At 37.2% G+C, this 14183-nt stretch overlaps 1 protein-coding gene across 1 annotated transcript in view; it reads right to left on the bottom strand.

Moving 5' to 3' along the window:
* Positions 1 to 788: 788 nt before the first annotated feature.
* The window catches only part of LOC103715396 (flagellar radial spoke protein 5), a 31721-nt gene continuing 18326 nt past the window's right edge, over positions 789 to 14183 (bottom strand). Inside the window, exons 4-9 of the mRNA XM_008803009.4 lie at positions 2490 to 2554; positions 2284 to 2372; positions 2066 to 2145; positions 1874 to 1985; positions 1646 to 1765; positions 789 to 1513 (exon numbers count right to left, since the gene is read on the bottom strand). Of these exons, the coding sequence (XP_008801231.1) occupies positions 1328 to 1513; positions 1646 to 1765; positions 1874 to 1985; positions 2066 to 2145; positions 2284 to 2372; positions 2490 to 2554 (652 nt within the window). The 3' untranslated portion in view covers positions 789 to 1327. The remainder of the gene's footprint in view (positions 1514 to 1645; positions 1766 to 1873; positions 1986 to 2065; positions 2146 to 2283; positions 2373 to 2489; positions 2555 to 14183) is intronic.

The raw sequence follows: 14183 nt of genomic DNA, 5'->3' as shown, positions 1-14183 counted from the left end.
ACTAGTATACTATATATTTCCAAACCTTCATTGAATATATATATATATATATATATATATATATATATATATATATATATATATATATGTGTGTGTGTGTGTGTGTGTGTGTGTGTGTGTGTGTGTGTGTGTGTATATGTTGTATGTATGTATGTATATTAGTCTTCTTCTCATTATATGATTTGTTAATAATTTATGGATTATAATTATGCATGGTTGTCAACCGAATCCTATGTAGAATAAATTTTTGATAAATTTACATGCTGCTTACTATTATTTTATTACATATATTTACGATAAAATTAGATAAGCAATTAACTATGTTTATTATAATATGTGCTTAAATTAATTTTGACCCAATTTGAACCAAAAATTTGATGGACTGATAAAATTATTGCCAATATAATGGAATGTGAAGGAACTGGATTAGGTTTGAATTCCATTTTTTAATCCAATTCAACAATGAATTAGTTTTGGATTGTAGCCCATCGCTGATCGAAACTGACATGTTAACTCCCATATCATTGACATGTTTGCATTTGGGACACATACATACACATACATACATACATACACATATATACATACATACATACACATATATACATACATACATATATATATATATATATATATATATATATATACATACATATATATATATATATATATATATATATATATATATATATATATATATGCATGCGTAGATAGAGACGATAGAGACGTGCTTGAAGCAGCACGCAAAAGAAAATAATGAAGGATATTTATGTTATATCAGTACATTATAATAAAAAATAGCAGCCATTATATTTTCCACTGTAATGAAGGATATTTATGTTATAACAGTACATTATAATAAAAAATAGCGGCCATTATATTTTCCACTGTATGTTTTTTTTTTTTTTTTTGCTAGACTCCACTGTATGTTCCTTAACAACATAATGATAACTAGTAGAAACTCTAATAATGGCCATTATAACAGCGATAACACTGCCAAAACGGTGATATAAAAAGTACACTGTGCAACAGTTGTCATTTTGCTTTCAGGATCTCAATCAAGCGGAGCATTGGCACTATCATCTAAGTACTGGCGAATCTAAGTACTGTACAACGGTTGTCATCGCACTTGAAAAATATCAGGTGCTGCTTCTAGTGGCAGACAGGAAGAACATTCAGCCGCATTTTATATTTTCAATATACCACAGATTCCAAATCTGTCAATATCCGGTAGCCACTGATTGATTGATGTTACAATCAAATGGCAGTTTCAGGAGAGCCACTGTCTCACCATCAAAAAGTATGCGATATTAGGCCTAGCATAAATTTATGCTCTCCTATACTCATCACCGCAGTCGCCAATTACTTCAAGCAAATCCTTTCCTTTTTTGGATACCTCTGTGATTTCGTTCATATCTTCTTCATCCAAAGCTAGAGAAAACACAGCGTTTGTATCCTGAATATGTTCTGCAAGACCAAGTCTAACACCTACCATTGATCCGGCAACTGATGGCTGCTCTCACAATTGAACCAAAACAAGATACAATAAGAAAATCAATCACTGTAAGAGTTGTCGATCCACTAATATTATTCACAACAAATATTAGATTACCATTTTATCGTAATTTGATATAATTGGTTTTACCTGATCCAGTATGTATCCAACAGCAACAGTTGGGATTGAGACCCCATGTTTGGAAGCTACCCTCTTCAGTGTCTGCAGCAAAGCTTGGAAGAGTCTCCATCCCCCCCAAGCATCAACCATCTGTCAAAGTTTGCAATGAATGCCCGGAATGTGATTTTAAAACAAATTATGCACATCTGTGTCGACAGTTAAGTGTAAGAAAGCAGCCTGTCTATCAAAAAAGCGTACCCTTTTATACTTCTGCAGAGATGGCGTATTTAGAGGAGGGCCAGCAAAGGGAATGGACACATTGGTATCTAAAAACTTCTCAGACAGTAGACCGCCCATTACAGTTCCATACCTGCATCTTAAAATCTATCAGCTCTAATTGTGAGAGAGAGAGAGAGAGAGAGAGAGAGAGAGAGAGAGAGAGAGAGAGACGTTATAAGTTTCACTCCTGTAAGCTGACAAAGTTCTGCCATTCTCTGCTGAGGGCGCATGTCCACGACAGAATGTTGTACCTAATAGCACCATTTGATTACATAAACATCTCAGGGCACCAAACAAGACACAATTGAACAAATAAAAACAAAGTTAAAAACAATCTGTTGCCCCTTCTCTATACTGAGAGGAGGAATTTTCTCAAGGAAATCCATTACCTGATTGCTAACAACTGGGATCCCATTTTCCAGTATTATATGTAATCTTTCGGTATCAAAGTTGGTCAAAGCTAGAGTCTTGATTTTACCTGCATGTTTTTCAGTGTTGAAAACTGATTAGATCAGGACAAACCCTAAAGAGTTGAAACAATAACACACTTTTAAAGTCAGCAATTGGATAATAACAATATATCGTCCTTACTGACCTTCTTCTTTCAGATCAGTTAGGTGTTTTAGGGCATCAAGGTATCCTGGATTGGAATAATCCCACCTGTCTCAAGGAAAACCATAACAGAAACACTAAGTTGGAATGAACTAAAATGTCACTAAGGAAATAATTTCATAAACTGTACACTACCTTCATTAAATCAAAGCACTTATATGTTCCCAAAATTACTAGACAACCAATTAACCTGTTCATTGCAGTTTTCCTCTCAAAACAAAAATTAAAGGGGAAAAGACTGCTCACTGCAGAGAGCATCCTCTATTATTCTCCTTCAAAGATTAGCTTGAATGACTCGCATGATCTTCTTTTTGCATATAGTCTTCTATCCCTTATCAAGGACATTTTTAATCTTCAAACAAACAGCTATGCAGATAGATACACAGAGTCAAGAGAAAAAGTTCATGCACTTACTATGGACACCTGCACTAAAATCCCTCTCTCACTCTCACTCACTCACTCACTCTCACAGACACACGCACACAATTTAATCTTTGAAAAAATAGCTATAAGGAGAGATGCATAATGTCAAGAAAAAGGTCAAGCACTTATTACGGACAGCTGCACCAAAATCTTAAATCCTAAGCCGACTAACCATAATACACACACAAACATCTTGACAATTGCTATTGATTAATGATAGCGTGAAATACCATAACTAAATACCATAGCATCCTACCATAAAAAATACTTTAATTACAGATGCAGTGATGCAGCATCCTTAATCAAGATACAAGCTGGCTTTCTATAGCAAATGCAAATTTAACCCATGAACTCTAACCAAACAGTAATAAAAATTTAAAATTTGCAGACTAAGGACAACCAAAGTAAAACATAAATGAATTAAACAAAAAACATTTTAGAAGAAAATGATGAAACAACCAAAAACACCTCAACAGGGGCGGCTCAATACATTCTGGGGCCTAAGGCGAATCCAATGAACGAGGCCTTTTTTTTTTAATAATTTTTTTAATAAATATAAAATACTTAAAAAATATATAAAAATAGATAGCTATCAAGTACACTATTTTAACAAAGATACATGAATCTAACAAAGATAGACAAAAAGCCTTTTTAATTTAATATAATTCTTGAATGGAAGCACATAAAAGTAATTATACTAAATGAAGGGCTATGAAACTGATTAAATAACTGAGATAATGCTTGGCAATACTGTTTACCATGTCAAGCAAGAACCAAATAGGAAAAGGTCATCCCATGGCACTTCATGGTCAAGGTAAAGAAAAGAATTTGTCCATAAAGGAACCTCTTGATAAGAGAAAGTAGGGTCATTATGGAAAATTTACCCCATCCCACCATCTCCCCTTCAAGTAAGTACCCAAGCGGCAACTGCAATATCACAGCACAGCAGCCATTCAACCCCCTCCCTCCTTTTCTCTCTCTACCACCCAAGAGGGGAGAAGAAACCGAGAGGAGAAAACTAAAAGAATCTCCACCCTCGAAGAAGACCATCTCCAATCCCCCTATCTTTCTTCCGGATGGCCCAGCTGGATCAGGAGTAATGTGAGGGAAGGAAAACCAAGACCAAAACCAAAAAAGAGAAGGGACGAAAGATAAGAGTGGCTTCAGGCGTCTATCAAGCCAACCAAATCCCTCCTCTCTCTCTCGCTCTCCCCACCCAAAACAAAACTACTGTCCCCAACATCCCAAATTGCCCCTCTGCAGGCCTGGATACTCTCCACCTCCCTTCCATCAAGGGGGAAGACTCGTAGCCAGCTCAAGATCGGGGCCTTTGCTTCCTTTTGGTCAGCCTCCCGGGGGCCTTCCATTGGCCCGGAGCCTTAGGCGACCGCCTCAGTCGCCTAGGGCTCGGGCCGGCCCTGCACCTCAAGATACACCAAGGAAAAAGATAAAAAGAGACAAGGTAAAACCCCATGATACACTAAAATACATCCTAGTCCCCTCCAAAAAATAAACAAGAAAAAAAGGGAAAAAGAGGACAGAGGAAATCAAAACACGAAGGGAAAAGTGAAAAGCCTTAAACCAAGACCAAAAAATGTCTAAGCATGCAGGAAACTTTTGCACAAATCAACTTCTCTCTAGCAATTAAGGCATAAGAGAACACATCAACTACTCCTCGCAAAACAATCTATCTGATGAAATAAATTTTATTTCTCAAGAAAACGCTATCCTAGCAAAATTAAACAAAGCTATAAATGAACAAACCTTCAAAAACATTGGAAAAGCAACAAAGAATAGAAAAATACAGCAAATTATTTTTTAAAATAAACTCTTAAAGGAAGCGAGACTGCAACTGCTCACTATATGGTATGCCAAACCAGGCCGAATAGCCCGGTTTACCACGTACAAAACCGAACCGGTGCGGAATTGGCACGGTTCGGCTGGTATTTCTGAGAAAAACTAAGAACCACTTTGAACCAGATGGTTCGCAGCCAAACTGGATGGTTCGGAGCCGAACCTGTACGAACTAGTTGGTTCGCACTTGTTTGAACTAGTTTGCCTTCTCAGGCCTTTTTTGACTTTCATTTTCAAAACCCCCCTCCGATTTTGACAAAAACTCAATGATTTCAATGATTAAAGAAGGATCCAACTCAAAACAAGATAAGATAGCTCTCCCCCACCTTATTTCTTCCCTTTTCTTTTTCAACGTCGAAAAATACTAAGAAAATTGGAAAGTTATAGATCTATGAGTAATCTATACAATTAAACTAAAATTTTTAATTTTCATTAAAGCTATAATTTTTAAATTAAAAAATATATTTTTAGATTAAAAATAAAATAAAATAAAATAAAATTCAAAAAATAACTATAAAATTAGAATCTTGTTTAGAAGCATGCAAGCTACTCTATATCTAAATATGGTATCCATTTATTTACGTTTGGATCCACTCATACACACAGTAGCCTAAGCTCAAATTTGAATGAAATTGAAAAATAAGTAGCCTTTTATTCATGCTCATAGGCTAAAAAAAATATATCTAACAGCCATGATAGGGTTCTATATGAATCTGAGCTTGAATTAGTTTTCTAAAATTTTTGTATCCAAAAATTATTTTTTAATTTAAAAAATAATTAAAATATATATTCAATAAAAAATATGAAAAATTAGTATATTAGATAATTTAGAAGTATTTTCTGAAGTAGAAAATATATTTTCTGAATTTTTGATATTTGATATTATTTTTTATTTTAAAAATTAATAAAAATATAAAAATAATATAAAAATAAAAATTAGTACTATGTATTAGATAATTCAAAAGTATTTTCTAAAGTAATTTTTTTATTATTATAAAAAATTTACTATTTTTAATAATTAACAAACTTACACGCTTGATAAACCAGCAAGATTGGATATATTGAGGAAAAAGAACCTAGAGCGTGACATTGGTTAGAATTATAGGCAAATACTCTTGGATCGGCACCATTAGACGTACAATTGGTACAACATAGAGTTCAAGAGATGAGAGGTAACCAAGTTGAAGCAGCACCTGGCTAGTAGTTATCCCGACGTATCTATATGCCAACATGCCTAAAAGAGGGCCAACAGCTGATGAAGAAGCACTTTGCCGATTTTTAAATAGCAAAAGAGAGGGTGGCCAAAAAGAAGGCGAAGATAGACAGTCGAGCAGCAAAGCTACCTTCATATCACTCCAAAAAGTCAGAGGCCTCCGCTCCAGATGACGAAGAGGCATAGATCCAGACAACCATCAAGCAAGCCTAGATGATCAGTAGTAGTAGGATGAGGTAGCTAGGCATAGAACTTGATTTGAGCCCTCACACTACGAGTTGGGCTCTGGTTCTGCAACCAATGGAGTAGATCCAGAGTTCTCAATTGTGGAGGTCGTCAGTAGAGGCAGTAGCCATATTGCATCTATGCTGAGGGCTTTTGGTAGCAAGAAAGTCTCAAGAGAGATACCACCATAAGCCACCATCCATCATTTAGATTCACATGCCTTCTCCAACAAGGATTCGAACCAACATAGGGTTGACACCGACAAAAAGAAGAATATGTGGCGAGCTATTGGATCTTGGTTCTACTTCAACCACATCCCTGCGAATACGGCGAGCAATACGTAATATAAGTCTGCCATTTCGTCCATATAGGCTGCCAATCCGGGTGTAGATCCTCCAAGACTAAAGAATATCTATGGTGAGCCTTTTGACAACAACAAGAAGCTACAAAAGTGGATTACCTCATCAGCAAGTGGCCCACATATGGACTGACGATGATGTGTGATGGTTGAACCGGTTCTACCAAGCAGAAGATCATCAACTTCTTGCATACTGTAACACGAAGACTTTCTTCCAAAAGTCAATTGATGCTTCCAATCAGGTGCATGATGCCATATACATCTTCAGATTGATGGAGAAGGTAATTGATCGGGTAGGAGAGGAGAATGTCATGTAGGTCATCCTTGATAATTGAACATAGTATAATGCCACCAGGAAGATCTTAATGGAACGGCAGTCACATATTTTCTAGACCACATGTGCTACATATTGTATCTACCTCATGTTGATGAAGATTAAGAAGATTCGTAGGATGTAGCAGATAGTGGAGACAACTCAGTCCATCACCAAATTTATTTATGACCACACAAAGGTCCTATCACTAATAAGGAGGTACGTAGGGTAAGGGATCTTGAAACCAAATGTGACACGGTTTGCCGCTAACTGTATTGCACTTGATAGCCTCATTGAGAGAAAAACAGGCATGTGTCAGATATTTGTCAGTGTCGAGTAGCAGAAAAGCAGATTTGTGAGAGCTGACACGAAGGGAAGCCATGAGAAGAACTTGTTGTGAGACAGATTTTCAGGCAGCAGGCCGCGAAGATAGTAAAGGCTATCAAACCATTATACAAAGTGCTTCAGACCGTGAATAGCAAGAGGTACCCTTAGATGGACTTCCTATATCATATGATGGAGAGGGCAAAGAATTAAATCAAAAAAGCAGATCTGAAGCATGCATAAAAGTATATGAACATCATTAAGCAGTGGTGGGACTATAAGATAGGTAAGGACTTGCATCTAGCAAGTAGGCAAGAATATTGAAAATTTGATTATTGCACTTGTACAATTTTACTAAAACAATTACAAACTCTATCTGCAAATTACTATATAAACTCGAGATTCCAATATATCTTACCTGGGATCGATATGGACAGAAAACTTCTGGCTGCCCTAAATAATGTGATCTACAAAATGGAGCCTAATCTCGAAGTTGCAGCCCTATGTCTACAAGAGGTAAGTTAACTTAAGTGGCATGCATAAGTTAACTCGTGTCTTCAACATTAACATATTATAACACATATTTTCACAGACGAAAATATTTAGGGAGGGCATTGACAGCTTTGGAGTCTCGACAACTATCATAAGCAAGAAAAGCATGAATCCAAGTATATTAGATATCAACGATAACTAGTACTTAACATTTTATGGTTATTAATATAATACTATCTTACATAATTTTCTTCAATATTTTTGCAGCTAAATAGTAGATTCATTTTGGTCAACCTTTGTCCTTATCCACAGCAAGCAACGGGACCGTCTAACACAGAGGGACCTTAATAATCTCGTATATGTTCACTATAATATGAGATTGAGGTTAAAGTACATTCAAGAGGAAGTACAACTGAAGTATGCGGATCCAATCTATAACGCTTTTGTTTAAGATAAGGATGATCCTATGATCGAATGGCTTGCAGGCCAGCAGCAGGAGCCAGAGCTTGATAAACTAGGATCACTTCTACAACCGGCTAGTTTCATAGCTAGCAAAGCTATGGTGGATGCAGAGCAATAGGCAGATCGCAATATTCCATGCATGCTTTCAACTGATCAGCCATAGCCATACGGGTTACTAGGAAGCCGATCATCATACGACTCCACATCCAAGAAATCCTCCTAGAGATATGATTGAGAGATGAGGCCATCATGCTACCCAGTTGACTCAGTCAAGAGGGCAACATCCATCCTCCTAGCATAGTCAAGTAAAGAAGGGCACCAAGGAAAAGAAAGTAGATGCTCAATGCAGCCTGAAATAAAAGAAAAGGCAGTTACAGCCCAAATGGGGAGAGTGGAAGAGTCAGAGCTTTATCAGCCATATTATCAGCCAAAGAATACCTCTTAGAGCTAGAGCTTTAACAAGAGATCTGAGACTGATTATAACCCGAGCACGTATCTTATGGGATGAGTGTACAAGACTACAATGCCGTTTGGTTAGAGAAATGGGCTGATGTGCCTCTTGATTATGCTAATGATCCAGATATCTCTAAGAAGCATCGCCACTCAACGAGATTCTAAATGCCAGTATATATATTGTACTTTAGATATATATAATTGATTGTACTATTGTATGTTTTGTATCTCACAAATTGATTTTAGGATATTTCATATTGCTTCTCCTCACATGTGATGCCAGAGTCGTTAGCTTCTTTCTTTGCATTTTGGTTTTCGCCTAACGCTAATGCAAAAAGCTGGGGGTAGCAAACCCAATTGCATAGATTTGCCCATTTTTGCCTGCCCAAAGTTGCAATGTTTTAGAACAATGCCACGGTAATGTAGAAAAATCATTTAAGATGTACAGAGGTAATAGAAACATCAAGAAACATCAAATTAGACATAAAATCATTCAAAAAACCAAAAAACAATTGATCACTTTTCATTAAAGATTTAAAAAATTGAAAAAAATATGGCATGCTGGTTCGAAACTGGCACACCACTACATACTGTGTCGGTATAGTACCAAATTGGTAGCCAACCGGTAAAGGTCCTGGTACCAATTTGGCTAACCTTGGTTCGCCACCTCTACCATTTCCTTGTTTAAAGAAAAATGTAGGTAGACAGAACAAAGATGCCTCACAAATCAATTCCAAAAATGTAAGAAAAATGATCCAAATCTTATAGCAGCCAATAGAGCACATGGAGCAGCGTACTCTCTTTATACCTCTTCACAAGTTAGCACTAACAAAAACCCACCAAAGTGGTGATGGTACAATCAGACAATACAAACAAAAGATAAGGGGCCCCATTGAGGCTAGCATTCCTTAAGTAAAAGCAGAAATGCATAATAAAGCATTCACGAATTCCTTTTGGGGCCTTTTAGCATGCATTTGATGGACTTCTATTTCATTTCAGACAAACTTTCAAGTTGCAATCCTTGCTCCTTGTGCATGAGCCACAAGTAAGAGCAAGTATTTACATCTAGCCAAATCCACAGCCTATTCCATTAAAGACAATAGAGACCTTTTTTCTTTTTCTTTTTTCTTTTTCTTTTTCTTTTTCTTTTTTTTCTTTATTTCCCTTTTTTCTAGAACTATGATCGAAAGAACTCAACCGAAATCAGTTTTGAGGTGGGTTCAAACCTAGTTCACTCGTACCAAACAATCAGTGACTTTACCAACAGAATCAGTTGGCACCTTCATAAGAACAAAACAAAGTTAGGTCCATTCACCACAAGGATATTGAAATTTATGGAAGATGTATACAACTTTTTTGGAATCTCTTTACTTGGCGAAAGAGGATAACAACAGGCCTTAAGAATGATGGGATCTTCTTCAAGAAAGTCAAAATACACTAAAATTCTAGAAGAATAGAAGCCCTCTTCTCTCTCTCTCTCTCCCTCTCTCTCTCATTCTCATATGAAGCCTTGTAAGTTAAAGCCTATAGCAGAATTTACATCACTCCAACTGCTTAGAATAAACATTTCAACCTTGTAAGTTAAACCCAATAGCAGCCCTTACATCAACTCATGATCCAACTGCTTAGAATAAACATGCATAAGTGACCAAGTAAAAGGAGAGGTAAGGGGATTTCAGCATTCATGTGGAATAATGCAACAATCTCCCACTTGAAAACAAATTTCCAACTATCAATTACTCAATTATCATTCTTCATGCATTATTTTACATTCACCTATGCTATGTTTCTATTAATAAGAAAGCCTCCTGCACATGTAATTCTTTTTAGCACGAAAAAACTTTTTGTCAACATAAGGTTTTTCTTAGCTCGAAACTTGACTGCTTACACGTGACAGCATTCCAAATCTAATTGAATAAAGGGATATTAGATATCTATATGCTTTTAGAGTGATAAGCTGCATTGATGGTTTTTGCTTTAGCAAACACAATGCACACAATGCTTCTTTAGTCCACTCCAAGCTGACCAAGAGATATCCTTATGCAAACCATCTCATTTTCTGCTTCCATCAATGCAAATATGCTGTTCTTCTATAGATGATAAGCCAGCTATGTCTTGAAACTTTCTCATAAAGCTAACTGCAGCAGCACAAATTATTAAAATATACCCAGTAGTGGAGTGTGGTTCTTTGCAACCAGTATTGCATCAACAAAACCACAACCTCCAACAAAAAACCTCCAAATAACAAGCATAAACTCAGTGTCCCCTTCAAATACTGGATTCATTTCACTCTATGCTGATGTTCTTGTCCTAGATCACCCTTTCATCTTGAAACAACTCAAACTGCATATGTTTGATCTTGTACAAATTGTGTCATACATCAAGCTACCACAGTAGAAATATAGGGAACATTCCTCATTCCGTTTTTGAGGGGAGGGAACATTCCTCATTTCTTTCTTCAAATCTCACCCTTTGGAGAATTTCTTCTGGACAATTGAAGTTTCTGAGTAATGCTGAATAGGATTATACTTATGCATGCCAAAACTTTCAAGAATTTCAGATGTGCACTCAGACTGAAATGCTGAATAGGATTATACTTATGCATGCCAAAACTTTCAAGAATTTCAGATGTGCACTCAGACTGAGACCAAACCATGCTTGCTACCTCTTTGAATGTGTATGCTAAAAACCTTCTTAGCTGTTTTTTTTTTCCCGAAACAAACTGGGTCCAACATTTGCAGCAAAAGTGCTTAGACATATCAATCTTTAGATACTTGTTATCTTTTAGATCATTGTTGACAGTGAACATATCACCTACATAAAGCAGTAAAGCAATGAACGTATCATATGACCCTTAAAAAAAATACAATGCTTAAATTCAGTGATGCAGATGGAGGACCCCATACTTGCAGCATTCCAACCTGGGGTGATATTGGAACTAAGAAGGATTTATATATATGCAGAAAGAGGTCTTCTAGAGGTCACATGTTAGCAAAAGTTCAACGAAACTCAAGAGAATCGCATGGCTACAGTGAAACCTATGTTTAAAAAAGTTTGAAGGCCAGTTCCTTGGATCCGTGCTAAGATCTACTAGCATCATGGGATACACCAAACGATCACCATACAAGGTGATACTTGACTTGCAGATGCCTAATAAACTTAAAATCCAATTTTTGTATTAAGCCAAATTGAGAAGAGCAATCCAATGCATATCAGTCCAAGAGAACTTTGCCAATACGATAAAATTCCCGTATGAGATCACTTCCATTGCATGCAATATCAAGTTAGCTTTCCATCACAACTTGAATCATCTAAAACAAAGGTCAGGTGAGAGAGGTCTAGACAATTTATCGAAGACATGTCAATGCTGACGAAGGTCCAGATATATAAGAAAATGCCATTCCACAATTAAGAATGATTTTTCCTTTACTTTTACCAAAGTTTCCTTGTTTTTTACTTCCACAAAGTCATATTAGATGAGTTAGAAGCCCAAAGAGCTTAGAAAATTATTTTACCTCTATAAGTGGATATTATCTCTTTATTTTTAAGGCAAACTGTATTAAACGAGAATTACGCCATTGGATTTAGAAAATCTCTCCTCTAAAAAAGCCCAATTGTATTCAATTTTCAATAAAACACAGCAAATTAAGTAAAGTTTTTTTTGAGATTCATCTCAATTCTTGTGTGGTGTGAGGTTGCACAAGAGCCCATGCTATGAGGCCATGGTTGAAGAGAGCATACTGGTGAGAGGCCTAGAATATTCTATCGGGTCCTTTTAAAGACCAAAGATGCGAGGCTGAAGGTTCAAGTGTCCAACAACAAAGGTGTGAGGCTTTCTAGTTATCCCTTTAATCTTAGTTTCTCTTTTAGTTCCAGTTTTCTCTTCAAATTTTACCTTTTAGTTATTTTCTAGTTCTTTTCCTAATAATTCATGCTTTTAGTTTAATCTTATTTACTTCTAGTTACTATTTTGGTTTTAGTTCTTGCTTTTTGATGTGCTACTTTGATCTAGTGGAGGCTAAGGATACCCATTGGGTTCCTTGCATCGTTCCCATTTAGCATACTACATGAAACGATCTATTTTTTCTAGTTTAGGATTTATAAATAACGTCAAAAAAAGTTGATTTTCAACTTGGACTCCAAATCTGATTTCACAAATTTCATAACAAAGCAAATTCTTTCTTGGTTAAGTTAGAATTTCTAGATCTTTTCAAATTATTATTTAATTCCTATTTGCTTTAGAATACCTAGTTTGACTTGGGGCTCCTAGTTGAAGTAGGATTCCCAATTGAATTAGGACTCATCACCATTTTCAAAAAAACTAAAAATAAAAATGATTATTTTGAAATACAATTTGCTTTCCAAGTCCTGCTTAGTTTCGAATTCCTAGTTGCTTTTGAGATCTGCTTAATTTCTTGCTTGAGTTGTGAGTGTGTTAGAAATTCACTTATTTCATCAAGGTGGTTTGAGGGCTTGTTCGGGTTCCCTAGGGTTATCTCAGCAGCATTTGCATCCTAGCTTGTCAATCACTCACAGACATTCCACACCCCATACACACAACCTAAAATAGGTCCAGCCTACTAACATGGCTAAAGCTTCAATTGCCGGCGGCATCTTGTTTCCATGGGCCATCAACTAATTGCAACAGGTCAATGCATGCATCTCTAAGCAAATCACATCAAATGGCAACCAACATACTGTAAGATTCAGATTGGACAACTTGTTTATTTTTAGAAGCTAGTCGACATTAGACCACTGTCGGCAACCATTGCAGATCTTGAAGCAAGCTATAGCCGATGGCAACTAGCCACCATCAGATCCCAAGCAACAACATCCCTTCTACCATTAGTTAGCTTTTGTGTAGACACCTATGCAACGGAAGCTTATTAAGGCCGAAAATCAAAATAAGCAACTAGAAAGTATTGTAACAAGGTCTGTCGTGCCAGTATAGGAGCCCGTACCGATCGGCCGGTGGCACAGTTTGGTACGCCCCCATGTCATTCTGTGTCGGGCCCGTACCGACATAGCAGAAAAGGGCACGAGAGCAGAAGAGGGAGAACAAAAGAGAGGAAAAAAGAGAGAAGGGGAGGAAAGGAGAGGCAGGAAGCGCCGCCAGAGACCTTCGGAGGGTGCCAGAGGGGCGTCGAAGGGCGCCGGAGAGCCAGAGCAGAGGCTCCACCCTCCACTTAAAAATCGCTTGCTGACTTCACTTAAAAATCGCAAAATTTTTTAAGGTCATGGCCGGACCCCTGTTTCGTTCGAAATAGAGGAACCGGCCGCGGCCTCATTTCTTGCGGCCTCGATCGACCTCCGCCAGTCCTTCGCCGGCATCTGTTAGCCCTCCGCCAGCCGCCCTTCCTCTCCCTCCCTCTCTCCCTTCTCTCTTTCTCTTTTCCTCTCTCCCACGATCTGCATGTCATCTCCTCCGTCGGTATAAGCCTAGCACGGCCCATACTGACTCGTGCCACCGAAGAAATGGTAGGTACCCGGTACCAGTTTTACCGACCTTGCCGCCAGTACTAGTACCATATACCATGCCCTTTTGATTGAAAAATGGTAT

This window comes from Phoenix dactylifera, unplaced genomic scaffold, assembly GCF_009389715.1.
Source record: "Phoenix dactylifera cultivar Barhee BC4 unplaced genomic scaffold, palm_55x_up_171113_PBpolish2nd_filt_p 000112F, whole genome shotgun sequence".
Taxonomy (NCBI): domain Eukaryota; kingdom Viridiplantae; phylum Streptophyta; class Magnoliopsida; order Arecales; family Arecaceae; genus Phoenix; species Phoenix dactylifera.
Note: the sequence above shows the minus strand (reverse complement) of the source record. Positions and strands in the feature narration are given on the sequence as shown.